Source organism: Harpia harpyja, chromosome 19 (assembly GCF_026419915.1).
Source record: "Harpia harpyja isolate bHarHar1 chromosome 19, bHarHar1 primary haplotype, whole genome shotgun sequence".
NCBI classification, from domain to species: domain Eukaryota; kingdom Metazoa; phylum Chordata; class Aves; order Accipitriformes; family Accipitridae; genus Harpia; species Harpia harpyja.
In genome coordinates this window covers 10,740,618-10,768,333 of record NC_068958.1, presented here as the reverse complement: position 1 = coordinate 10,768,333, position 27,716 = coordinate 10,740,618, and the positions used below count along the sequence as shown (strand labels likewise).

Below are 27,716 nucleotides of genomic sequence, written 5' to 3'. Positions count from 1 at the left end.
GTTCAAATAAAATATAAGTCTACCCTAAATTGGATCACAACTAGAACTTTACCCTCACTGAATTTAGAATAGCTTATGATTCACTTGGTATTTTTCATTCCCCTTTATGTCTTTGATTTCTTGATTTCTATAAAGACACAGAAGTAGAAGGTTGGGATATAATTATTGTTCCATTTCCAGCCCAACCCCGAGATGGTTTTGTTGGTGGGATGGTGGATATGTTGGGGCTTGTAGGGGCAGAAGAGAATCTGTTTGATCCAGTTGTTTGGAGAGCTCACATTTGGCTTTTGGGGGGCATTTATCTATAAAGATTGAACCATTGCCACTTGGTCTTCATCAGTCACAACTGTGAGTTGAGGAATCAAAGGTGATGTTCCTCAGGAGGAGTTTGGATGTGACTAGCACTGGCTGCCTGGACTGCGAGATGGTTTCCTGTGCAAAGCCCACCAGGAAGAGGGAGGAAGGGTGCAGGTGAATGTGCAACAGAAAGCAGAAGGGAAATAAATAACATAAAAGCAGCATCCCTTCATCTTGGATGACTTGGATTAAGGTTCCTCTTGGCTTGCTGCCTGCTTGTGAGATTCCTTCTGGGCTCAAGAGCCCCCACACTTTCAAGCACCTCTTAAACCTGCCAGTTAAGGCTTAAAGGTGACTTAAGTGGCTTTTTGCTGGCCCTTTGCTCATGATTGTGGTTTTCTGTGAGGTTATGCACTTGGCTTTCCTAATGTGTGACTGTCACGCCCACTTTGGTATAGCAGTAAATGCAATAGCAGAGCCTGTGGGACCCTGTGAAGGTGGCTTTGAAATTGCTCTTCTCTCCTAATACATCTAATGTGCTGTTGTCTGCTGTCTGTTAGAAATGACCTGAAGCCAGTCCACTAAAGCACAAATCTATAATTGCTGGATACTGAGATGGATGAGAATAAATGAGGTTTTGTTTACAGTGATATTTGTGTGTCCTGGGGCTGGCAGCCTGCGGTGTTAGTGGCTGAGGTGGTGTATGATGGGTTCAGTCTCCTATGATTACTCTTTGTGCATGTGCGTGTGTATCAGCTCTCCTTGTTCTGAATTAACATATTGAGGAACAAAACTGTTTAGCCAGCAAAAGTGTGAGCAGACAGGAAAAGGGGGAAAAATTAGCTGAAATGCTTTCCTTACATTATGTTAACAGGAAGAATGAGCACAAGGAAGGGTTTTGTTTTGCCACTCTGAATGACACAACACATTTCTGATCTCGTTTCTTTCTTTTACACTGCATCCTTTGTTGTGTCCAAGGGGCAAGCTTTGCTACAGTTGAATGTGGGGTATCAGGACCCAGGGCTGGAAGAGAGCAGTATCAGCAAAACAGACCGGGGGACTGATGCCACGCTTGGCATTAACAGCTGCACAAGAGCACCATGAAAACAAGGGTGCTCTGCTTTTACTTGGGCTTTCTGATATTGTGTTGCATGAGCTGAAATGCTCTCTGGGAACACAGTATGTGGCCAGGGCCTCAAGATTTACCTGGGTCGTCAAAGAGGTGGACATAGCCCTGTTGGAGATCTAATAATGCAGCACACTGTGGGAAGCAAGGAGCAAACAGATGAAAAAATTAATAATGATAAAGCAAGCAATGCTTAGAGGTGTGTGAAGAAATGTGCCACCACAGTCTTCTCCGTAGCAAAGAGCCTGTTCTGACTTCTTAGCTTTTTAGAGCATCTCAGAGCCAAGAACACACAGCATCTGCCTAACAGCTGGGTTACACATATAGTGTAAAATTTCCCACAGCCTTGTCTTGGGAAGAGATTACCCGTGGGACCTGATGTTCACCAGTGCTGAACTTTTCTTGTCACTGTGTGTTTGCTCTTGGAAATGCAGAGTGCCAAGGGAGATGCCTGGGACCAGGCGCCGCGTTACGGAGCCAGCAGTGCACGTGTAATGTGCTGGTGTCGTGCACTCATGATGGAGATGGGAGCTGAGCTCCCGTGCTGTGTTTAGGTGCTGCATGGATGTAACTGTGCTCTCTTTCTCCCTGCAGTTTCATAAAGAAGAGAAAATGCCCTAATGTTATTAGTGTTAAATTGCATTCACTATTGAGTTAAGATGACTTTAATTTGCTAATAGGAATCAGCCATCTTATATGTGCACACAATGGTGATAGATAATTCCCAGTCTCTTGCTGCTGCTGTGGGGCTAATGTTGATTTCTTGTGTTTCAGTATCACTAATCACTTACAGGAAAGTTGGGCAGCAATGGCAGGATTAGGAGCAGGCAGCCAAGAGCCTAGCAGCAGCTCTGAGTGCAGGATCGGTGCGACAGTGAATAGCTGGGTGGGAAGAAGTGAAGAGCCTAGACTATGGATTGGTGCTTCTGCAGAACTGGTACTGGAAGTCTGCAGAAGGCAGGGACTGACTTAGGGATGACAAAGCCTTTGCAAGAAAAGCACAGAACATATCGGCCAAACTATTAACTTGAGCACAAAACTATGTTGGAAGTTCTGGCTGGAGCCTCACCATATGTGAAACACAACCCAACAGAGAGAGCCTGCATGTGGCCTGTGCGCTGCCCATGTTCCATTTATACCTATTCTGATGTCTTGAATGGGTTGATGTGTAGACCTTCTTCCAGCTGGTTATAGAGGTGTGGATTTCACTCTTTTTTCCTGCTGCTTTTAGGCCTGCTCCATCCCACTGTGTTGTTATGACATGTATTTTGCTTGAGTGGCAGGGAGGTTTATTATTATGTAGAAAAAGGAGTCTTTTAGGTCAAAGTTCATTCATTTAGATTATCATTATCACTTGTGTGTGACAGTCATGTAGCTCTCAGCATCTTTCCCAAGTTTTAAAAATTCTTGTATAAACAGAATTGCCTACCACCTGTGCCCTGCTGCCAGGCAGAATTCTAGTAGCATAAAAATAACCAAACTTCTCCATGCCTCAAAACCCTCCCTAGAGCTCCATGCCCAAACTGTCCTGAGCATCTCACTCTTGAGTGGAAGGTGGACTGGATTTTTCATCTTTTTCCCCAGAGAGAAGCCTCACAACAGGGTTTGGAGTAACATGTTTGCTACTAATGACACCATGTCAGATATATATAATATAGCAGTATAATAAATTGGTGTGTTCAACAGACTTGTAGTTCAGCTGAAAAATCCCTTGGAGATCACTGAACAAGCATCACAAGTTTCCCCTGCCTAGCTGAACTGCTCTGCTGGCCCCTGTGAGAGAAAAGCAGGTGGTAAATGGCGGAATCTGTACAACTTATGGATCCTGTGTGGAATGATGAGCTGTCAGTACAACAATCTTATACCAGTCTAAATTCTGCCTTGGCTGATATCCATTTATTCATGCTTTCCTTCTGGCTTTTGGAGGGCCATAGGGCCCATTTGCCAAAGGGCTGAACTACCAGATCTTTTAGGGATGCAGTGTCAGGTTTCGCATACTTCCTCATCTGGAAGGTTTTGCAGAAATCCAAAGATACTGTAATAGAATATGTGGAGCATGTCTAAGGCTAAAATGGCTTTGAAATATTTAGGTGCCAAGATGGGTGCGATGCATGTCTCTGACCATGCCTTGGTCTCCATCTGTCTCGAAAGACAGACTGTCTGACCCTGTGCCTGCATGGACATTCTCTCTAAGGCTAAAAGGGTTGGAACATTTCAGCCCTGATTCAGCAAATTACCCTGTTCGGAAAAGTACTTGAGCAAATGTGTAAAGCTGAGCAAGAGTTTAAGTGCCTCGCTGAATCTTCTGCATTTTATTTAATGTTTCAGTGAAGGTATACTCAAAATGACTGTGGGGTGGCCACCTCCAGGTTTAATAGGAGACATTTAAGATATACAGCAGGAGAGTGACATATATCATACAAACTTAAAAAGCCCCTTCAACAGAGCAATTGCTCTCTGAAAAGAAATGAAAATCTCTCCAAACAACAGCTTAATCATCAGTGCTTGCCAAGAAGTAAAAACTCCAGCTGAAGAAATTCACTTGCAGCTTGACAACATTATAGCATCGAGGGTACAAGCAGCTCTCTTACATGCCCAGCAATTGCTTTCCTACACAGGATGAAAAAGGCAGCTGCATGCTTTCAGAAGTATGCCAGTCTGCTTATGCCATGACTGCTGCATCTGGGGGTTGGAGTGGAAAAGAATAACAGAACGCTTCTAAGAAAACCAAAAGTGAAGACTTTTTTTGCTCTTGTAGTTCCTACCGCAACCCAAGATACCTGCGGCTGTAGGTAGAACCTTCTGTTCTCTGACAGAAGAGACTGGCTGTGTGTGGGCTCTGGGAGGAAGTCTTTGCCCTTTAATCTACAGACCACGTGCCCTGGGGTACACGGGAGGAGCAAAGGCAAGCTGCTTTAATGGGTACATTGTTGGTGTATTGGTGTGGCGTTGTATCTGGGCGACTTGGTGGTGGGATGAGTGGGATGCTTTGTGTGTGGGTGCAAGGCAGTGCTGGGCTAAGGGACTCCACAGGTGGGTGCCATCAGGGCTGTTTTCTGGGATGTGTCAACAGCAGAGAAGACAGGGAACAGTCTGCTTGGGTAGAGGTCCGTCTGTGGTCAGTCTGTTGGCATGTGTCATGAGGGTGCTACAACAAGGTGCAAGTTGAAGCTGCTCTTTGGCAGAAGGTGCCATCGTTCTCTTTTGCCTGCCTTCAGGGTCAGCACTGGTGACATTCAAGCCTCCTTCCTTCTTTTTATAGAATTACAGGATGGCTTGTGTTGGAAGGCATCTTTAAAGGTCATCTAGTCCAACCTCCCTGCAGTGAGCAGGGACATCTTCCACTAGATCAGGTTGCTCAGAGCCCCATCCAACCTGGCCTTGAATGTTTCCAGGGATCGGGCATCTATAGTCTCTCTGGGCAACCTGCCTTTCCTCCAACAGATAAAATTCCCAGTGCTATAGAGACTTTCAAATAGGAAATTTTTAATCCAGATATTTTTTTCCAGCAACATCTTCTTATTCTTTCTTGTGTTCTTTGTGCCAAAATCCAGCAAACTCTCTGCAAATCCCTTGCAGGAGGAAAATTGCCCAGTAACTGTAGAAAGCAGGATAACTGCTCATGAAACAAGAGAAACTCTAGGTCAAAGTCACCTTGCCTAGTGTCCAGACTGAAAAGTCATGCAAAAGTGAGAGAGTTCATCTGCATGGGTTTGTAGCCGTGTAGGAGCTCAGGGTGCAGCCCAAGCAGCTGGAGAACTTGCATTGGCTGTTACGGTGGAAGCACCACTTGTCATTTAGCTGGATTAAAAATATTTGCTCGTTTATTTGTGAACAGAGAAGCAGGTAAATTTGGAGCAATTATCCTGTGCAGAGCTTGTAGTGCCGTAGCCATGCTGATAGCAGCCATCGAGCTCACTGGCCAGAGGTCAGCTCCTCACAGGGTCAGGAAGTAATTATAGACACAGACTGCAGCGTGGTGAAACCTTCCAGTAGTGGAGACCAGTGCTTGCACAGCTGCTCCATATGGCATGGGAGGGAGCCAAGAGAAAAAAGTGGATAGTTCCCATTTTTTGGACCAGATGTTTCCTTAACAGTGCAGGTGTAACTTGAAGCATTTGATACTGTGTTTTAATAACAGTTAAGTCGCCTGCTCATCAACACAACACAAAAAGCTGGGTATACCTGCTTATTTTAGGGTTAGTTTGTTTATTAGCTTGGTTTGTGGCAAAACCTTTTGTTGTTCAGCACTGTCCCTCCCAGTGAAGACTCTTGGAATATGGAGAAGAGCAGCTCTGGCTAGTCTTATAATTTTCTGCAGACTTAATGAATTTACACTATAGTAAATATTTTCAAGCTTAAATTTGGGATTTCACAGGCAGTTTTCATTCAAACTTGGAACAATTGTGCAAGGCTTGTGGTTAAGAACCCCCCCCCCCCCCCGCCCCCCATAGCAGACAGTCCTTTTCTATTTAAAATGTCTTCATAAAATCTTGTGAAATCCCTTTAGATGGAGCTGAGAGGATCATGACCAACTGGTTTTTGTTTTGTCTGAAACAGGAAAATGGTAGTGATAAAATAGCTTTGGACTCCAGGCCTGAGAAGTAGGGTTTGCATTGACAAAGGACTGTTGGACTTGGGAGCTTTGCTGTGCTCTGAAGTTTGTGCGACTGAGCTCTCAGCTCCAGCTAGTTCTGTGAGCTGTAGATGTATCTAAAATGATATTTTCTGCTTATAATTAACTAGAGAAGCTGTACTCCTGGAGGTAGTCTCATTAGAAGACAAAATGAGAGGGTGGCCTAACCTAAATAGATCGATACTCTGCTCAATCCCAATCCTCTGCTGAAGAAAGCATGCATGTAATAGCCATTGTTGTAATTTTATACAATGGCATCAAGACTGTAATTCATTTAAACAGTTTTCTGCTATTGAAAATTTCTTGGGAAGCTTTTGCCGGCAATGTTTAGAGGGAAAATCAGGAAGGATCCAGATCTGCATTTAAGATGATGAGGAAGCCTGCGTATTATTCTTAGGATTGTTATTATCTACAATGATTTTGGGCACTGACCCACAATTTCCTATGTTGAAAGTCAGAAAATGATTGAGTATTGGATTGTTTCAGTGTTCTGGGAATCGGTCCATGTGACTGGCTCTGTCTTGCTGACTTAGGGGCTGCAGGCCACAGGGGCTGCTGAGTGGGAGTAAAAGTTGATTCTGCATCTACTCACTAGAACAACAAAACCAGTGTTTTGGTCTGAATGCATCCTAATCCTTATCTAAATATCACATGTATCCTTGAGCAACCAAACTGAACAGAGCTCTAAATACGTGTGTCTGTGTGTAGACATAAGTGTATTTCTCCCTCCTTTTGACTTTAGGAGTTAACCTGGGGACAGCTTTGGCTCTTCAGTGAAAGATAGCAGATATGTGAAGCCTTGTTGGTTAGCTTTGCAGTATAAGAAAAAACATCAAGAGAGCACTGAATTTATTCTAAGTGTAACTTGACTTACACATGAGTCTTCTCAAGCAATGAATGACATGTAAAGCACTCTGGCTTTCCAAGAATTTCAAACTTAAAAGCAGTGCCTGTTTTTCAAGGCGTGACCCTTCCTCAAACTCTGCACAACTCAACCCCAACAGCCTCTGTGCTAACATTCTGTGGGGACCTGCAGTGCTCTCTCTGCCTTTGCAGAAAACAGAACTTGGTTGTGTGCTCAGAGAAAAGAAACTTGAAGATAAATATGTGAGGCACCTGTGGTGCTGGTTTGAATCTTAGAGTATCTTGGAGTTTTGCTGGATGAGTTGGCTGCCCCCTTAGCATCTCAGTTTGAGTTACATTTAGGTGAAACTATTTGAATTACTTGGTCTTGCTAGCTATTTCGCTTTTAGATTTATGATGAATATTGAATGCAGGTAGGGAAGGTTTGCTCTTTGTTAGACATTGCTTTTGAGGGTGCTGAGATAAATGGGTCTGGCCTGGTGCAGATGCCCCCATGGCACTGCTGGGTGACCTGTGGGCTGAGCACTGTGGTCATCAGCAAGGCAGTGCCTTGGTCTGCTGTCACAGCTAAAGACTCCTAGCCAAACAAAAGGTTTTGGGGTTGCAGCTAGCCCATGAGATGCATGTGGATGCCTCTGGTTACAGTTTTGGTCTTTCTGGACTCTGTTCATCATTGTGCCTTTAACTTGCTGTGCGACCTTACAGAAGGTGCTCACGTATGTGAAATGCATGTTCCAGACAGCTTCAGTGCCATAACTGCCCAGTGGAGTTCATGGGGTGGCTGGTTGTGTGTTTGCTGGGATAATGCTTTCTCCTGAGTACCTCCACTATAGGTCTGACCTTCCTTATGGTGAACGTGCATTACCTGTTCCCAATAGGAATTGCCTAGACCAAGTTTACATCTGTAATTAAAGTCCACAGCTGTTTAAAAATAAAAGAAAGGGGAGGAGAGATTATTAAAAAAATAGGTAGAGTGCCTTGGCCAGCCTGTAATTTTTGACAGTGAAAGAGCTTTCCCAGTGCCAGGCAGGCAAGCACGCTCATGAATAAAGCAGCTGAGTAAGTCCACACTAGCTGGGAAAGAATGAATTTTTTATCAAGAAATCCTGTTAGCATATTTACATATTGATTTATTGGTGCCATAAGCCTTCGCATCAAGGCATAAAACATCAGCATTTTTGCTTTTTCAGTCTCCCTAGCTCTGTAAGGCTGGAGAAGGGGAGAAACAAAGGGAAGGATTTGCTTCTGTTTAAGCTTGGCTGAATTAACATTGTTACTGCATGCAACGACTATAGTTAAAACATGTTCATACACGGCTAGCAGTATTGCAAAATTAAAATGCTGCCAGCTTCTAGGATTTTACCGAGACTCTTCTGGTATTTGGGTTGATTTTATGTGTTTGGATGCTTTCCTCTGAAAGCCCAGCTCCTGGATTTATGTGTTCAAGAGAATTATAGCTCCCTTCCTCTCTTCTTTGGGACTAACTCTTGTCATTGGAAACAAAAGCTAGAAAATTTGAATCCTAAAGTATCAAAACCCAAGGGCTAATATTCTAGGTGTATGTATTTATTTTTCCTTTTTTAAACAATGATCTCCTCTGCTTGAGGCTTCCACCTGTATTTCCTGCCCCACAGAAAATGATAGGAGCTTTGCTCTCTTGTTTGATGTTGTGAAGATATCTCTTGAGCTGCCTTTCCCTCTCTGTTTTTACTGCCCACTATGTGAAAGGTATTTCTCTTCCTGGAACAGAGGATGCACATCATTCTGGTTTGTGATGGGGGTAGAGTCGTTCACCTTGTGTTTAGGGTACCTGTATGTCCACTGGGGAAGCATAAGGCACATGTATCACACTTGTTGCCTGAGTGCTGTGCATTTGATTTTCAAACGTGCTGTGGCTGTTGTTTTGGGACCTCTGGGTGTCAGGGCAGCCCCGCAGGGTGCAGGGACGAGCAGGCAGAGGGGGATAGCTCTGGGACTGGATGGAAGCAGCATGGCCATGTCAGTGCAAAGGATAACCAGCCCTATGGAGAAGCAACAAGATCTGCATTATCAACCCTGCAGAGCACTAGCTCAGTCTGGAAAACAGTGGTTTCTCTAGCAGAACATCAGGCAGGACTCCCTCAGAGCTGTGCTGCTGCATGGCATGGATGGGCACCACTGTCTGGTGTGAAAGCACAGGGCAGGCAGGACTGCTACAGCATTTCCTGCTTTAGGTGTGTTTAGAGGCATAAAAAAAGCACCTTTCCCAATTATTGGGACTGGTGTGATGTTAAAGGCAGTGACAGTAAGACAGTGGCTTCTGAGAATATAAAGTGATGAATGAATGCAAATTAAGTTATGCTTTCAGGGTGATTTTCTGAAATCAAACTACCCCCCCTTGCCTTCTGCTCAGGTATGAGTTGCCACTGCATTGAATGCTGCTGCCTTTTGCGTTCTCCTGCCCTGGACAGGCTCTTATGCCAACACCACCAAAGGGATGCTTTATCTTTAGCAACCCAAGCTTGTTGCAGATTCGGCTGGGCTCTTGGTCCAAGGGGATAAGAGCTAATGCCAGTCCTGGTGTCTCACCCCGTATCCATAGCTGGTGCTGTCAAGGCTTTTGGAGTCTGTGGTAGATGTTGGTTGTGTGTGGTCTCAGGCCAGGAGTAGTGTGTTTTTTGTTTGCAGGATGTGAGATACTCTGGATTTGATTTTGATTCTGGTAGTGAGCAGCTCTGTATTCTGCTTCTCTAAACAGCAAGTGGCTGTGGGGCTGGTTGCAAGTGACTTTGCTTTTGGGGGCAGAAGGATTATCTTTGTTTCAAAACATCATCAATTTTAGTGTCATGGGACTCAAAGGATTTTCAGGTATTTTTCATCTGATACCCACTGGGGAACCAGGAGTTATGGATGGATCTGAGGAGTAACTGGGGGATTTGAACGAGGTGGATTGTTATTACAGCAGTGGACTGACCTCTGTCCCGAAGGTAAAAAGGGAGAGCGGGGTAACTCAAAGACCTTTTGTGAAGAGAGAGAATCTTCTCAGAAACACTGATTTGAGTATAAATGTGCCAGGAGTTTAGAGTGCCTCTTCCCAGAGAGTTCAGTCTGAGCAGGTGTAAACCCAGGACTTGATTGCCTTTGGCCAAGGTTCAATGTGAAAAGGAGTGCAGAGGCCAGTGGGCACTCTGAATGCTTTTCTTACAACTGCTGGTCCTCAAGACAACAGTATACTCCATCCAAAAGGGCCCCCATAAAACTCATCCTCTACCATGAAATCTTTCCTGGTGTCCAAAATGCGCTTGGGACCTAGCATAAAGGCACAGGAGGCACAATTATAACATGCTGTAGGAGGAGATCAGGAGATCTTCCAATCTCGAGTTGTTAAGTGGACCTCATATGGACCTTAGGGCTTCCTGAGATCCTGGCCATCATATGGCCACATGTGGAAACCTCCAGCTAAGGAGTTTTCCTCAAAGCACACATAAGCAGATAAAACCACAAGAAGCAGTGTTTAAGCCTGACCCCAAATTTCCCTGCAACTTGCTGCGCTGGGGCTCTTGTATTTTAATTCACCCCCTCTACATACAAGGGCACCTGCTCTGAATGACCTGAACTCACTGAGCCCAGATGGAGTGAAGCTCAAGGCGGGTATTTGAACCCCAATCCAACCCTGTCATGCAGTACGTAGTGCGTGTGGGAGTGTGATTTGGGCTGACCACTAATTTCATTAACCAACCCATTCTAGTTTTATTCTTCACACAGATGAGCACACCAGGCAGGTGCTCTGTCATCTCCCTCCCGTGGCTGGTACAACCCCTAAGCATCAATCGGAAATGCACCTCTCTGCCAATTTAATTTTGCTCAGAAGGGTCAATCGCCAGCACTCCCCCATTGCCGGCTGTCATGTCCCTGCAGAGCTGAACACCAGATGCTCTGTGCAAATGGACTGTAACATCTGAAAGTCAGTAACCAAAGTTATTGGACTGAATTTGTGCCAAGGTTGTATTTAAACTGGAACTGGGCGGGGGGGGCTTTTTTTCAGATTCTGGTATTTCGTATAAGCCAGCACACTGGGTCAGGACTTGAGAGACGGGACTTCTCTTGCTGGTCTGCTGGGAAATGTGGAAGCAGCTCTCCTTTCACCTGGCTGTGACCCAATTTCACCTTCTGTAAAGCTGGGGATAGCAATAGACTTCCTCAGTGCAGGGCCTGGTGGTGTTTCTGTGTGAAAAAGGCTATGTAAGACTTAAAACATGAAAGCCTTTTAAAAAAATGTATTTCTTTTTTTCTTCTTGTTCTGTTTTCAATTGATCCAAAGAGATGTTGGGGAAAAAAGGTAGGGAAAAAAGAAGAAAAATGAATATTTTTGAAAAGTAATAAATTCTAATACCTTTTTGGTAACTGAGTAAATGGAATAGAGAAAAAATATTTCACAGCTCTACTGAATGAGATGTTAAGGTATGACTTTCTCGGGAAGGTGACGAAGATGCTGTAGTCCTCCTCAGCAATTCCCAATATGTTATTGATGGGAGACTGAGGGCCCTTCTTTATCTCCTAGACCCCTGGACTTATTTCTGAAGGTTGCAATATTTTAAGAAGTTTATGCAAATCCCTCCAGTGCCCTTTTGTGGTCATCTTTGTTTAAAGTAAAACCTGAAATACAATAAAGTTATTCAATGTCCTGCTAGATTCTAGACTTGAGAATATCTTCTTAAGGGGGAAGCCAAGTGTCTCGTTCTCTAATCTGACAAATATATTGGCCTACACTCCACCAGGTTGGATTTTGGGGCAGAGGTATTTTCTCTAGGGTTTTCAGCAGAATGGGGTCCAGGCTTTCCACCAGGGATTTTGCTTACAAATACAGTGCACGTAATAATGAATATTTCTTAATTAGAATAGGCAAAGCTTATGCTTGACCACAGCTATGCATTCAGGGACTTCAGATGCAACTTAGATTTGGTCTTGAACCTATTAAGTTCACATGAAGCCTGTATACCTCATTCTCCATCTGTGAAAGCACTTTGCACTTACCAGAATTGAAGATTGACACTTTGGGATATTATGGTAATATGGACTATGTAGCATCTCAGAGAAGTGACTGGTTTAAATTTGAGTCTGTGACTATTTTGTGAATAGAGTAGGTCATCACTGATTCCACAGATTGAGCTCAAAACTGCTTTTCTCAGCAAATTTGGGTTCTCTGCCATCATACTTTCTTGTGGAAGGTCTGTCTGTCTCTGATGAAGAGCTCAGTGCGAGTGTCCTGGAATAAATTTAATTTTCTTCCTAGTAGTTGGTATAGTGCTGTGTTTTGGATTTAGGATGAGAAGAATGTTGATAACACACTGATGCTTTAGTTGTTGCTAAGCAGTGTTTATACGAAGTCAAGGACTTATCAACTTCTTATATTGGCCAGCCAGCAGAGGCTGGGGGTGCACAAGAAGCTGGGAGGGGACACAGCCAGGACAGCTGACCCAAATGAGCCAAAGGGATATTCCATACCATATGACATCATGCCCAGTATATAAACTGGGAAAGTTGGCTGGGGGACACCACATCTCAGGGATTGGCTGGGCACCAGGCCAGCAGGTGGTGAGCAATTGTATTGTGCATCACTTGCTTTGTATATTCTCTTATTATTATTTTTATTATTATTATTTTCCCTTCCTTTTCTGTCCTATTAAACTGTCTTTATCTCAGCCCATGAGTTTTACTTCCCCCCCCCCTCCCCCTGATTCTCTTTTCCATCCCACTGTGGGGGGGGAGCGAGCAAGCGGCTGTGTGATGCTTAATTGCCAGCGGGGGTTAAACCATGACAGAGAGTTACTTAGTGCCTAGAGAAAATGTGCTGGGTAAGGTGGGGCTCCATGTGCTCATCGTACATGCTTTTAATATTTTTTATTTTGTTCTTAGTAATTTCTGTGTTCACCTAATCCTAAGAATAGGAACAAATAGAAATAAATCAACCATAAATAGCGTCACTAATTAACAGAAGTAGCGAGGAGTGAATTGTGAAAAATCAGATGAAGGGTAAAAGAGTTCATCTCTTGAAGACAGCTGAGAGTATTCCTCAATGCAAAAGCACTTATCCGAGGGAAGATTACACTTTAATTGCCCCAAATAAGTCAGGCTCTGCCATTGATTAGATTAAAGTGAGTAAACTCTAGGTGTACTATACATTTTGATTAAAAACATAGTAAAGAACTAATGGTCTGTGGTGTTTCAGCTTTGGCTGTATCTGTCAAATTAGATCCCTTCTTTATTGAACCCCACTCTGGAAACATTTCAAAAGGATTACATGTTAGCCCATTAATTGCTTGTTTTTCACATCGATGGACAATGCGCTGAGCAAAGTGGTGGCAGAATTTCTTCCTTGGAAATCCGGGGCAATCGCCTCAGGGTTGCTACTCTTGTCAAAAGTGGCTGAAAGAAGAAACTTTAAGTGTAAGCAGCAGAATGGCTCCTTGTTCAGAGGCAAAGAGCATTGTTTTGTTGCTCTACTGGTAAAAAAGCGGAGTAACTCTGAAATCTAAATGGGTTTCTAACAGCTTGAGAGCCCAAAGCAGCATCTTTGCACAGCCAGGGAACACTAGCTGGAGGTCTGCTGGCAGAACCAGGGTAGACCTTGTTCTGGGATTTGTTACTCAGGTTGGTACTGGTACATGGAAGGATGGTCTGTGACTTTACATTTCTGCAGATGCTGCCCTTAAGGTCTCATTTAAAGCTTCAAAATCAACAGAAGAACACCTATAAAGGCATTTTGGCTGCCTTTAGGTGCTGGCAGAGAAGTTCTGGGGAAGGCTGCTGCACAGCTACTCTCTTTGAGAGGTGCCTGCCAACCACAGCAGTAGCAAAAGGGAATTCAACCCTGAGCCATGAAGCTTGGAGCGTGTTTCCTTAGCTCCAGTTGTGAGCAGGAGTGAGTTTGCATTGTGGTGACTGTACCCACGGAGGTGCAGGTGCAGAATGGGGTCTGCCATGGAGGGTTAGTCCCCCCTGCATGGGCAGTGCCCGGCAGCTGGCCTGCACTGACATCCTACCCCGTGCAGCACAACAGTCTCCAATCAGGGTATCCAGTCCCTGCCATGCACTAGCCAGCATTTTCCTATGGCAAAGGTCTTTGTTCTTCTGCTGCTTTTGTGTTGTCCAAGAGGATTTAATCAGGTTCAGCTATGTTTAATAGGTTATTTGAATAAGTTATTTAAACATGTGCTATTACTACCTGGCTTGCTTGGTCCTTGGCATGCGCTGAATGGGGTTGTGGGCAGTGCAGAGTGGTGGCAGGTCATCTGGTTGCACCAGCTAGGAGAAGCTGTCAGCTTTGGGTTGCAGATCCATCAGGTCTCAGATTGACCCTCGGGGCATGGCCTTAATATGCCAGTTTGCTGGCTGCTGGTCAGTGGCACACATGCCTAGGTACGTGGAAATCCCCTATCCCTCTCACCACATGAAATATAGATTTAGATTGTGTTGCAGAAGTCAGAGGAGAGTGGGAGTTTGTGAGCAGCTGTGCTGTCTGCTTAGAGAAAAGAGAGGCGCAGGGTTTTGGGGATTATTCTGTGTTTGACTTGGTCTAATTTGCAGTCTGTAAACCTCCCAAAACCTAAGATTTGCCACCCGTTGAACAGAGGCCATCACTTGCCTGTTCATGAGGCTGCGTGTAAACCAAATTTCACTTAATTGTGTGTTTGTTATGTTGGGATTGCAGAACCAGGATCTCATTGCTGATGCAAACTGTGATCAAGCAACCCCGGTAGAATCTGCTCAGGTTTCCCTTCCTTGGGGGCTGCTGGGTCTTTTTTCTGCAGGGGCTGTCATAGTTTTCCCAATAACTCCCCACTGCTGACGGAAGCCTCGCTGTCAAGGAAGCGCTGCGGAGTATTTACATGCTCCTTCCCCTACCAAACCAGCTCCTGCTCCCTTTGATCAGCCCTGTGTGAAGTCAGCAGCATGTGGGATTCGGCTGTGAGGCTGGCAGGCTGCGAGACTCCCCTGGTGATGCCCCAGCCACAGGGAGCACCAAGCTGAAAGTAGGCAGGGTCCCCAGAGAGCTGGCGTTGTGCTGCCGGGATGGGGATGGGCTGGGAGAAGATGTCGGAGCAGGCAGGGCTTTGCTGACCATTTCATGGTGATGGGATGGGACTGGCTGGAGCAAAGCTGCTTCTGGCCTTGCAGCAGCAAGAAGCTCCAGCAACATGAGAAACTCATCTCAGGGCAGCCAGGCACAAGGGCTCTGCCTCCCCACGTGCACCAGGAACATGGGCCATGGCCAGGGCTGCAGAAAGGAAGATGAAAGGTAATATAAAAGCATTTTTGGTCTCTGCAGCACATTGCAAGCAGCAGTAGGCTGCTTTCAAGTCAATTGTTTCAAAACATATCTTTAAATGAATTAATAATCAGATGCAGCTGCCATCTTGTTAACATAATGAAGCAGTGGCCTAATGGCTCTCTGTGTCTGAGACAAAAGTGAGTGTTAATACTGGCCTTTCTCTGGTGTTGGACAAGTGACAAAAGGCTTGGTTATGGGAAGTATCTTGTGCTTTGCGGAGGACAGTCCGTTCTCTTTGGCTTTATTGGGAGCTCAGGACATTAATCTCCCTGCATGACAGAAGCCGTTTAGCTTCTGCATTTGTTATAGATGAGAGTATTCACCCAACTATCTCTGTAGAGAGGTGGCTGTGCTGGCACTGCCTGGGGATGCTGGCAATACGCTCAGTGCTGCGTGAAAGGGAGGAGAGAGCCCCTAGGTGCTTAAAGCCAACTGTGCAGAGACTCAACTTATAAAGGTTGTCCTTTGGCGTTCAGCTGCAACCTGGGGTCTCCTGCTGAGCAGTGGCATCAGGCTCCGGGGTGGATGATGAAGCAGAGTCACATGAAAGAGGCTAGAAGGATGCTGTTGGGGATTTAGGTTAGACTTTCAGAAAGAAAGGTGAAAAAAAAAAAAAGAAGGTAAAAGGAGGCACCAGCTGTGAATAGGCATGGTGGGTACCTCTTGATACAAGTGCCAGATCAGGGGGTGGAAGCAGCTTGGAGCTAAGCAGAGGTTAGGCAGAGGGAGCCATGGCAGCTGGGCTTGTTGGGAAGAGCACTCCAGGGGCTGGACAGTTCGTATGGGCTTTAGACGCCTGAGGTACAGATCTCTGGTTCTCCACCGTGACCCTGAAAGTGTCCCTTAGATTTCCCGTGCCTCAGTTTCCCGCTGTGCAGCACCTTGCCTGTGGGAGTCTTGTGCTGTCAAGTTTAAGACACATGAGCTGTTTGATGCCGGTGCCCAGGGATTCTTGGAGCAAGGCTTCAGCTTCATGTGGGCACTGTTCAGGGGGTGCTTGCGAAGAGCCCTGCAGCTGTTGCGAACCAGTGGGTTCCTTGGCTCCTGAGCAGTGAGGGAGCCCTCCTGTAAGCCCTTACTGTATTTGGATGTAATTCTGGCACATCGTGACAAGTATTTCATTTCTCCTTCTTCCCTGTCGTGTTAGACCTGTGGTTAGAATCAAGTAGCACTGACAGTCAGCCAGGCGTTACACCAGTGAAATGTTTTAGCTGGAACATAAAAATTGATTTGATCTCTTGGCTCATCCTGCTTAATGAGCAAGCCTGGAGCTGAGCCACAGCCCAAGCCCCAGTGGCTCTACGGGCGGAGGGCTGCCTCCTCTGCTCAGCGCAGGCAGGGGTGCCTGTGGGACTCTGGGGGCTCTCCCTGGAGGACAGGAGTTCGGTTCTCCTGGCAGCAAACGGGTTTGATTCATTAAAGCATCTCAGCATGGCAGAGCCAGTGCCATAAACTGTGATTGGGTTCAAGCACGCTTGGGAGCACTGAGAAAGATGTTGCACGTCTGTGAAGGCTCTGCTTTCTTGGGAGAGGTTTTCTGTTGACCCTTTTGCCCGGCGTTTTGCCCTCTAGTTTGTCCTGGATCTCTGTGTGCGAGGCAGAGCAAACAGAGCGAGTCCCTGCCCTGCCCTGAGCATAAGGTAGTCTAGCAAATGCTCAGAGGAGGGTGGTTAATTAGTCATATTTCAGCACATTTCATTTTTAAGGGCTTTGATCGTGGCATGGAATTGTGGATCTGTCGCCAAGTTTGGGCTTCAAATGAATAAATAAATGATAAACGATCATTTGGCAGCAATGAACCTGCTGCACTCTCTTTGCATGTTTATGTGGTTTCCCTTCTTCCATCTGTTCCCTTCCTCCAGCTCTTCCTTGTGGGCTGGCTCTCCAGCCCCCCTTGCCTGGCTGACAGCAGTCCCCAGCCTTGCTGAATGGGATGCGCTTGCTCCAGCCATAGGCATGAGTCGGTTGGCAAAAGGAGAATTGAGGAACAGCCTCTAAATATAAAAACATGGGTTTTGCTCTGGTAATCCCAGGAGAGCAGGCTGGGGCTGTACCAGGCACTTTCCCCAAGTGTTGGGGAAAAGCACTCGTCCTCAGTGCTTCATTTCCTCCGAACCCATCTGTACGGATGCGGTGCAGAACAGGGAAAGGAAATAGCTAAAAGTAGAGAGAGAGGAATGGAAAGACAAAACAGTGAACGAAGAAGTGGCGCTGCTGGGATGGGATGGCAGGTATTGCAAAAGGCATTAAAAAACCCTAATGAGAGATTGGGCTGCACAGTGTTTTCCCTGTCTTTCTGCTCTCATTTTCCCAGCCCGTTTTCTCTTCAGCTTCATTTGTCTGTCACGCACTGGTTTTGCCTTTAGCAGGCGTGGTTTGTGGCGAGGTTAGTTAGTCCCTGTTCCTCTTGGGTGAGTCACTGATCAACTGACATAGATATTTCTGAAGATATTTGCTATTTGGAGAAATGCTTGTCATGTGTTTGATCCGGAGCATGTTACTTGAGGAAGAATTTGCGCAGATATGCACCATATTAAAAATGTCTCAGAAGGTATTTACTTGCATCAATACTATAAATGTTATTACCTGTAAGAAATGTTATGACATCGGTCACCCACATCACATGTTGGTTTTGCTTGTTTATTGGGTGACTTCTACTTACACAGAGACATTTCAAGGTGGCATCAAGTGCATGCATGGCTGAAATAAAGCACATTTAAAGCACTTCTTTCTATGAATCCTTCTGCAAGCAAAATTACACTTGCAAATATGATTGGGAATAGTGACCAAAAAGCACCACAGATAGTAAATAAAAGGCACCAATATCAGTTAGACTGAATGCATTTTTTGCAAGTTGGTGTTTGAGAGCACTTCTCTGTGGTCTCTGCCAGCCTCTCTGGTTGGACAGGTAGGTGAGCTCTGTGTTGATGTTATTCTTTACCCTCTGCAGGAGGAGGGAAGAGGAGGAGAATGTCTTTGGGTCTTGTCTTTTCTTTTTGCTTCCTTTTTCCCCTCCCTTACACCTGACATCAGATTCTCAAATTGCTGCATTCTTCACTCACAAGAGAAGAATTTGCATTTTTCTCAGCACTTGGCTTCAGTAAATGGCCATGTGGCATTTTACTTTTCAGCAGTTCCTTAAAGAGCTCCCTTGTGGTTGATGAATGCAGAAACTTTGTCATAAACTAAACCACCCTTCCCTCCCCTTAATCTAGACTGCTGCTTACTCAGGGAGCTTCAGACGGGTTTTGATGACAGAAGCCCAAAGTGCTGAGTAAGCAGATGTGGAATTGCAATCACTCTGAAGATGCCTCGTTTTCTTGCAGACTTCTTGTCTTCTCCTGCTCTGTGTGTACGCACAGATTCTGGGCATGGTGCCACGCTCTGCCTTAATTGCAGCACAGATTAACGGAAGGCTGTGGTTCCCTCCCATTGTTGTGTGTCTCAGTTCAGATGTAAATATGACACTGATGCTCAGCACATGAGAAGTCAGAGTTGAGGTGGGGAGGGAGGAGGCTGGTGTAGAAAGCCTGCACAGAGGTAGGTCACTTAAAAGCATGTTTTGGCCCTGCAGCAGGGTCAGCCTGGAGCTGTGGAATTAGATGAATCTTCTCAGTGGAGCTGATGACAAATCATGGTGTGGACGGTGGGACAATCAGGTTGATTCATCAGTTCTTTCTCCTGGCATTTCAACTGGTGAACATAACAGAACTGACCAGTACATCAGTGGTGGACAGCCATATGGAAATCTGAGGGGAATCTCCCCTGCCCTCTGCCCTGAAGTTTCTGTATGGTATTTTGTTTCTGTGGTGAATTAATACTTGTTTTTCTCTCTCCCTTTTTCTTTGCTTACAGACAAATGATGCTGCAGGAAATACCTGGAACTGGCTTTATTTCATCCCTCTCATCATCATTGGTTCTTTCTTCATGCTCAACTTGGTGCTGGGTGTCTTATCAGGGTAAGACACTAATCACCTATTTGTCTCTGCCTGGATATGAAAAAGGAAGATATGTTGGTTTTAGCAATGTGGGAGGATGTAGCTGAAAAAGAGAAGGTGGGGTGATACATCACACTGTATGTTGTTCCCCTTCACACATTTCCTACCCCATACTTTCCTTGCAGTGGGGTATTTCTGTAAGGCTACAGAGCAATAGGATGGGGGATAGGCTGGTGGAAAATAATTTATTGAGGTGATTCTGAATATAGACACAAGAGTTAAGTGAGCTCCCTGTAATTATACTGACTTGGGCCTCTGCACCCAACACTTACCCCTGCATTGTCTTGAAAACCCATCAGGAACCACTGATGCCCGTATACTTAAGTCCTGGAGCTGGACATCAAGTGTTCATAATGCATTTGGTGTAACTGCAGCATGGAGAAAGGGGAAGATCAAACAAAAGGCAATTAAAAGATCTCAGGGTTTTGTTTTGTTTTGTTGTTTAGGTTTTTTTTTTTTGTGGTGGTAGTTTGTTTTTGTGGGGTTTTTTGTTTTTTTTTTTTTTTTTTTTTTAAATCTCTATCTGTTTAAGCTAATGTCTGGATTTTGGGGACACACAGGTCTCCTGATGTTCAAACCCCGGGGGTCAGTCAAGGATTTGGTGTTTGTTGCATATGAGTTTCAGGTTTGGGACATTGTAGAGATCAAGCTGCCAAGTTTGAAGCCTAGCTGGAATGTCCACAGTGTCTGTGGAAATTTGAACTGGAATTAGCAACCTGACTTATCTTAATGGTTTTCAAGCTCTTAGACTTTGGCACCTCATCTTGTGCACAGTTTCTTCTTAGCCCATCCAGGTGATCTAGATTATATAGATCTATATAGATGTAGATTTATTTCTGGCTCTTGGCAACATGGGAAAAGAGAAATGAGTTAATGCTGCTGAGTGGTAAAAGCCCTTCAGTGCTGCACCTTTGCTCTTTCTCTTTAAGTTACTAGAGAAAGAAAAATGTTTTCCAAAGAACAGATTCATGCTCAATTTTATTATTTTGTTAAGGATCCTCGTCCTCAAAGCACCTGCTGGGGGCAGGAGCAGGGAGGCAGCAGTGCAGTTTTGTTTGAGGACTGGGAGACATGCTGCTACAAGAGAGGGTCATGGGGAAGGCTTCATTGTGCACTTTGCTGTTCCTTCAGTCCAGGAATAATGGTCATGATCAATAACCGATCAAAGCCATTTATTGGACATCCTGTTTTATCAGAGGTTTTGTAAAGGAGAGCTTCGTGACCATACTTGTCTGACATGATTTAAAGTGAGCACCAGAGCCAGGGCTGAGTGCAGTTCATGAGGTAGTTCATCTTCCTCATTCCACAGTGGGGTCAGCCCATGTTGGCTGAAATGATACTTGTGATGTAAAACAAAACTCAGAAGCCTGCAGGCTCCTGTTCCTTTGTGCTGGATTCAAACGTGTTTGGTGACCAAAAGATGGAGACCTCTGTCTGGCTCTCCTGAAAGCTTCTTGTTGCTTGGGGCAAAATATGAATATTATATAAATGTATGTCTTCTATTAAAAACGCAGTTCTGTGCATCAGATTTTCCTTTGTTAGTGATAAGGATGGTAATACCTTCTTCACAGAGGGAAGCTTTTAAATTCTGTTTTGTATAGTGGTTTGACGTCCTTGACTGGAATAATTCCTGGGGAGAGGCTGAAGAGAAAAAACATCATAGCACAGGTGTTGACCACACTGCTCAGCAGGCTGCTGGTGGGCTTGCAGCTATTGAGCAATGAAGGAAACTGGGTATATCTGAGTGGACTGGTGATGAGAAGACACCAGAGAGATGGAAAGACCCTCTGAAGGCAGAGACTGTTGTCATAATATTCTCTAGCCAAAAGCCCCGGACAGCACTGTAGAAAAAAACCAGAAATTTCTGCTGGAGGTTATTCTTTGCTTGGGTTTCTGCATGGAGAAAGGGTCATTGGCAAATGCATGTTGACTTCCATAGGGTACAGTTTCACTCAAGGACATTATGCCATCCACGTCCCAGTGACAGTGTCAGCTAGCGGCTTCTGCAACGGAGACTATTGGCAATATCTCACATTCCTGTTTCAATAAAATAAAGTTGATTTAGGGTTAGGGGTTCTACAAATAGCCCATGAACTGGGTTAACTCAGCAATCAGTCACCTGCTTCTTATTTTCATGATTTGCGTGCCTCATAGCCTTTAATATTATCCTTGCTGTATCCTGGGGGTTGTGTAGTGCTCTGCTCTCCTTCTCCGCATGTTACAGAGAGGGAACAGCAGGGCAGAAAGAAGGGATGTAATGCCCCCAGGAAACAACTGCAAAGCTGAGGTTAGGTCACTGGTTTCCTAGCCTTGTGTGCCATCTTCATTACTGTCCTTTTTCACAAAACCCCTGTTGGTCAGGTTGTATTTTATTTTCCAATACTTTGCCATATGCATCATCAGCATTAAGGGATTAAGCTTCAGCATGCCACTGTCTGTACCTTGGAAAGCCACAGAAAAAGCTTTTACCTGAGTATTTTTCATTGCTGTTAGTTTTGAGCTATTTCCTCTCACATATTTGTGTTCCTCAGTGGGCAATAAGGAAGCTACAAATTTCTGAAGTAGGTATGCAGATGCTATCACAGATTATGGCAATATAAATAATCTGAACTGACAACAAGTTATTGAACTTCCTACTGACACTAGATTATCCAGAGTTTTGCCATAACTCTTAATGGAATTCTCTGCCTTTCTGTAGTTATTTGTGAACCCATGTCAACGCTGGACAGATACCTAATATGAGTGGGCTTAGCTCCTGGGTTTATCTATCTGTTTGAGCAGTGTAGATAGATTGACCTGGTTAGGATCCTGAGTCTCATCTGCTAGCAAAATGTGGAAGCATTTAGCTTATGTGGAAGCATATAGAAGAGATGATAGCTGTTTTAAAATAAAGAGCAAACAACCTTTCCCCTCTGCTGATTCTTCTGGAATTATAATAAAAGCAAAGGCAGGGAAGTGACAGGGAGATGGGGAAATCTGTAAGTGTTGGTAAAAACTTGGTATAAAAATAACCCACAATCTTGGGCCACAGCTGATATGACAAAACCCTCTGAGTACCTGGCTAAGGATGTAATTAAAAGCATGTTGACTCCCTAATTCAGATTAAATGAGAGTCTGCCTGCTGTACAGTATGTCTTCCTCATGTGTGCTAATCAAAGCACTGCCAGTGCTCTTGTAGTCGGTTAATATTTAAATACCCTCCCCAAGTGGCACGCTCTGCATTCTGTTCCTTTCCCCTCTCTGATGCAAGCACTGGGGGCCAGACTGCCAGCAGAGCTCAGCTCTGCTTGTGCCACTGAACATCCCGATTTTCCCAATGATCCTAGGACATGGGGTGTGGAGTTATTACAAATATCTTATTTCTGATGGTGCAATAGGGATGTTGGGCTCTTCTATGTCTTTACAAAAAATGCATGTTGCAGTGGATGCTGTGCCATACCTGCTCACCACAGTGCTAAAGTTGGGTCTCTGACTGGAGAAATGGGTAGCAGGTCCCTCTTGCCAGATTGCACATCAGAAGCGAAGACAGACTGTGCTGTTCTCTAGCTGTGAATACGGTAGGATTTAGAGTTTTCCTGGTGTACTGCGGTTGTCATAGGTACAGAAGTGAACTGCAATTGAAACGGCTCCTAAAATCCAGGAACTACCTTTGCTTGTTTGCAGAAGATATGGGGCTCTCCAGCAGAAACACAGCACCCCATTTGCTGTGGAGTGGTGGTAATGCAGGTTTGTGTCCCTTGTTGGGGATTTTCCTCTCTACTCCTCACTATGTATTCCCCCTGCTTTCAGTTTTCCCTCTCTGGTGCTTGATCCCTCTGTGAGCTGATAAAACTCAACAGCCCTGCAGAAACCAATAGAGCAGAAAAACAGGTTATTTTCTTCTGGAGGAGCTTTTATTGAGTGCCATAGCTGATTCAAGAAAAGATCAGGACTGTATAGGGCCAGGAGAGCAGAAGTGGAAGGAGAGATTTGTCTCCCGTTTGATAGCATTAACATTTGGTAGGCTCATTTCCTTCTGCATGTGAACTGTAGAGGTCTGCCCACTTGATCAGAATGGACAGATGCAGGATGTGTTCTGCCCATCCATGTGCTGGGAAGCATGTTGGGGTGACTGCCCAAGCCTGATACTTCCCTAATCACAGACACAAAAAAAGGGAAAAGAGAAATTTAAAAAAAAAAAAAAGGAGATTATACACCTGGTTGAAGTTCTGATGAACCATCCATCCACCCAAAGGATAAACCAGGTTCTGTTCAGCAGAGAGCTGCTCTTGACTTTATTTATCTGTTTTAACCATGAGAAGCCATTCCAGCTGTGCTAACCTTGTTCCAGAAAGCTGGGGTACCTTGGTTCCCAGAAATTGGGGTAGCATTTTGTAAGGTTTCCAGTGCAGAGTGGAACAACAGCAGTAGTGAAAATGTTTAGGAATTCGTATCCATAATATATTTCTCTTGAAACATCTTTTTACGTTGACTGTGGTGGGTGGTTTTTCTTACTTACTACATTATTTGTAAACTCTTTGTGACTTAGGTAGCAATAAAGGCATCCGTCACAGGGAATACAACCTTTCCATAGAAAAAGAGACTGGCCACCTCTGGTGGCACCATGGGAATGTTCTGGCTCCAAGTTATGCCAAGAAGGGTTGACCCCAGATGCCTTTCAGTTTTCCCTAAACGCAGGGTTGTTTGCTGCTTGGGGTGTCATGGGATTTGGCTTCTATTCTGACCAGAAAATGCCCTATGATGATCCTGAGCTCTGCACATGGTTCTGCAGTTTACAGTAAGGGAAAAAATACTCCTAACTGAATTGAGAAGTCCTGACCAATGCTCATTCTTTTTCTGACTTTGTATTGTTTTCTTGCTAGCAGGCTTCAGCCCTCTGCCATCCCGCTCTGGCAGTTGTTGCCACCCAAGAGATTGGCACCCATCTCCATATACATCTTAGCTTCCTGGTGTTCCCTCCCTTAGCAGTGATTTCCAATGCTCTTTTCTCATCCTGCTGCTGTTCCCCTCCCAGCCCTCAGCCTCCTCTCAGCCCAGCTAGCAGCTTTCTTCTGTGGGCTGGTAGAACCGTGGAGTTTTCTACTGCTTGGGTGTTGAGTTGGATATTAATTTTGCCTGGTAATGAGCTGGATGATTCTGTACAATACATTTGTGGCTGTTTTGATGCTTTGGATTACACAAAGCAAAGAGGATAAACGTTATCATGGGATGCTGCAAGGAAGATGATTTAACTTATTTCAAGGCTAAGTGCTTTTTGGCACCATTTCACGCAGCAGTGGGGAGTGGTGAGGGTGGCGAGACAGCAGGAGTGCTGGCCAGAGAGGGCAGCGCACTGTGAATGATGCATTTGAATACTGAGAGTCCGTGTCTCTTGAGCGTGAAAAATGCTGCTTGTCATGTCCTCAAATATTTATGGTGAAGCCTGAGGTATCCCCAGACCAGCCAGTAAAGAGTAATGATCTTTCCTGAGGTTTACTCATCTGGCCACAATAACCAAGTGTGGAGAGGGACTGCAGTGGGCAGTTTGCATCTTCCCTGCTTAGGTATTACCAGAACATGGTCCAGACATGCTCTGTCCTGAGATGTGCAACACCTGCCTCTCGTTATATGAGATCACCTGGTGTAAGAACGGCAGGGAGACGTTTTGAATGGATGCAGTATCTTTGTGACAGCAGGAGCCTGGCAAGGGATACAGCTACAGACCATGCTGGCACCTTGCAGGTGAACAAGGGTCAGGGAAAATGGTGCTTTATTTCTTCACTGCTGCACCCTGTTTTGAGCAGTCTGCAGCGTGGGGTGATGCTCTCTGGGCAGAGTCCCATTAAACACTCTCCCTGTTGTGTGCTCCAGTCTCCCTAGGGGATATCTGTTTCTGTTTCTGACTGTTGTACCTTGAGTCAGTGAGGCTTTCGTGCTGTTAGACCAGCTCCCTGGGAGGAAGCACAGCCCCATCCAGACCTCACTGAACCGACTGTCTCGGTGACTTGCTCTGCTGAGTTTCATGACGTTTTCCCATCCTGAGGATTTTTGCCAGATTGAGATCATAAAACTTCAGCCTGCAAGACGTGCAGAGGCTGGAGAAGAATCAGGCTGATTAATTTGTCATAATGGCAAAGCGTTCTTCTGTCCTCTTTCTCCCTCATTACAGAGACAATCATTCATTTTCCCTGCAAATTTGTTTCAAGTTCACTGTTACCTGCTGTGATCTGACTTTGGCTGGTGTTAATTATTTGCAGCAGAAGAGCTGCATCATGAAAAGATATGAGATTCTTCTTGGTTTCTCATTACTTTTAGTCTTTCCCTAGCCTGTGCTTAAAAAGGAGAGAAAGGACAGTGCAAAAAAAAATATTTGCTTTCCTGTTGTTCCTTGCTCATCACCCTTTCTAACAAAGCCATCATTGCAAACAAGAAATGTGGGAGAAGCATGTGTGTTTTTTGCAGAAGGGGTCAGGGAGCAAGGACTTGCCACGTGAGCTTTATCTCGCCAAGCTAAATGTCCTATCGAATGTGAATCCTTTGCTCCTTTTGTGTTTTTGGTTAGTATGGGAGAGATGGACTACCTTTATTTGCCCTTCTGTTAAGCCACAATGGAAATTAAAGCCTGTAATATAGGAATGATACATAGGAGACCTAAATTTGAATTTCCTGGGGCCTCTGCTTTGACTCTGGGATGGAGACTTGATGAACAGAGCCAGAGGTTCATCCAGCAATTGCAGTAGGCTGATACTATGAGATAAATGGTGCTTTTTAATTCCTTTTCCTCTCTTTGTTGTTGCCTCCTTCGAGCCAGGTTTGCCCAGCTGTGGCACTCACAGCATTTCAAATTGGATTAGGTGGAGTCAAAGTGAAATCGGCACAAGCTGAATGTAAAGACAAAAGGAAGGAAGATGCATTGAAAGCTTCACCTCTGTTGTTCCTCTTCTCTTTCTAGAAATACAAGACGTATCCCATATCTAACTTGCATTTGAAGCATCTTCCTGCTATGTTCAGTGATAAAAGTGACTGTGAAGCCTGGTTCGGTGCTGAGAGATCAATCTCTCAGTGATACTTTCATCTTTTATCAGCTGGTTGAGGAGAGCTCTATTTTCCCCCTCTTTAGAGCAATGAGGAGGAAGCAGAAGCAGCTCTAGCTGTGCAGGATTGATTGAGCCAGTCCTTAGTGCTAAGCAGTGGATATTAGGATGGGTTAAGCAACTCACCCAGCTGGGTCTGTATGTTTGGGCTCAGTCTGGGAGAGACGGACATGCCTCCTCAGACCATGCCCAGTGTGATCTTGGCTGGCTGTAGCTCCAGGTGAGAAAGAAACATAAAACACTGTATGTCTTTCTTGTGGGACTTCATGCAGCAGATGGGACAACCTGGGGCAGATTATGAGCCACAGAGCTTTGTCATCTTCAGCACTAAGAAATCTCAGTCCTCCTTTGGGCTTTCCTTGTTTAATAACAAGGTTCAAAATTCTGACTTCTCAGCAAACCACCTTTATGGGCAGGAAAACAATATCTTAGAGGTACCAAATGTCACCAGCATAAAGAAATTCTTACTGATGGTTTTCCAGGTGAATCAGTTGCTTAGTTTCATCTCATTCCAGCACTTTCCAGTGTGATCTCTCTGTGCCCCTGGGATGTGCTTTCTTTCACCTCCCTCAGATTTTCTTCTTGCCCAAATGAGGTGCATTTCCATGCCTTTTCTTCTTGTTCCAGATGGACTTTCTAATCAATACGCTTTGCCTATGTTCAGTGGTGACATGGGCCTGATTTTTAGGGGTATTTAACAATACCTGCATTTCTATTCACGTTTTCAAATCAGTAAGTCAGAGGCATCCAATTATTTTTAGTTTTGCCTGCAGGTTTACTGTGCACTTCAGGATTTTGTCTGTGAATAAGAATAACCATACCTTGGCTCTTCCTGAAGTCTTCCTGGGGCTTACTGTGGTGGAGATATCTGATGCTATGGTAAAGAAACTGATGTCTTTGCTGATCTCCTCTCATTTTGTTTGCAGCCCTTATGGGTGCAAAGTGCTGGCTATGGACACAGCTGAGCCATGTCCTCTTGGGTTTGCATCTTCCCAGCTACGGGCCATGATGCCTCATGTCCAGGCAGCTGGAAATTGCACTGCTTGTCTATTTACTCCTGGATTTATATCATATTTTTCTTTCCTAAACCAAATTTGATTCTGCCCTCCACCTATATTTCTAAGTCACCAGCATCCACCCAGGTTAGTGCACTGAAGGGAATGATGCTCTCTTTCCTCTCCCCCGTCCCATCCTCTTGCCCCTTGCCTCCTGTGTGCTGCTGTGAATAATTCAGCCCCTGCTGTGGCTGCTTTTCCTCCTCTCCTAGAGGAGCTTTTGTGAGAAACACCAAATGTTGGTGCCTTTGAGGTGGCTGGCCTGCAGAGCATCGTCCCTGAAGGATTGCTATTCTCCTGCTGCTGCCTCCCTGGCAGCCCCTTTCAGGCTTTCAGAGCCCTGTTGTGGGCTGAGG

General features: G+C 45.0%; 1 protein-coding gene across 10 annotated transcripts in view; it reads left to right on the top strand.

Moving 5' to 3' along the window:
- Positions 1-27,716, top strand: part of CACNA1B (calcium voltage-gated channel subunit alpha1 B) — a 310,095-nt gene that overhangs the window by 122,743 nt on the left and 159,636 nt on the right. For all 10 annotated transcript variants that reach the window (XM_052815098.1, XM_052815096.1, XM_052815094.1 and 7 more), the window contains one exon: positions 19,090-19,193. In XM_052815098.1, the coding sequence (XP_052671058.1) occupies positions 19,090-19,193 (104 nt within the window). The remainder of the gene's footprint in view (positions 1-19,089; positions 19,194-27,716) is intronic.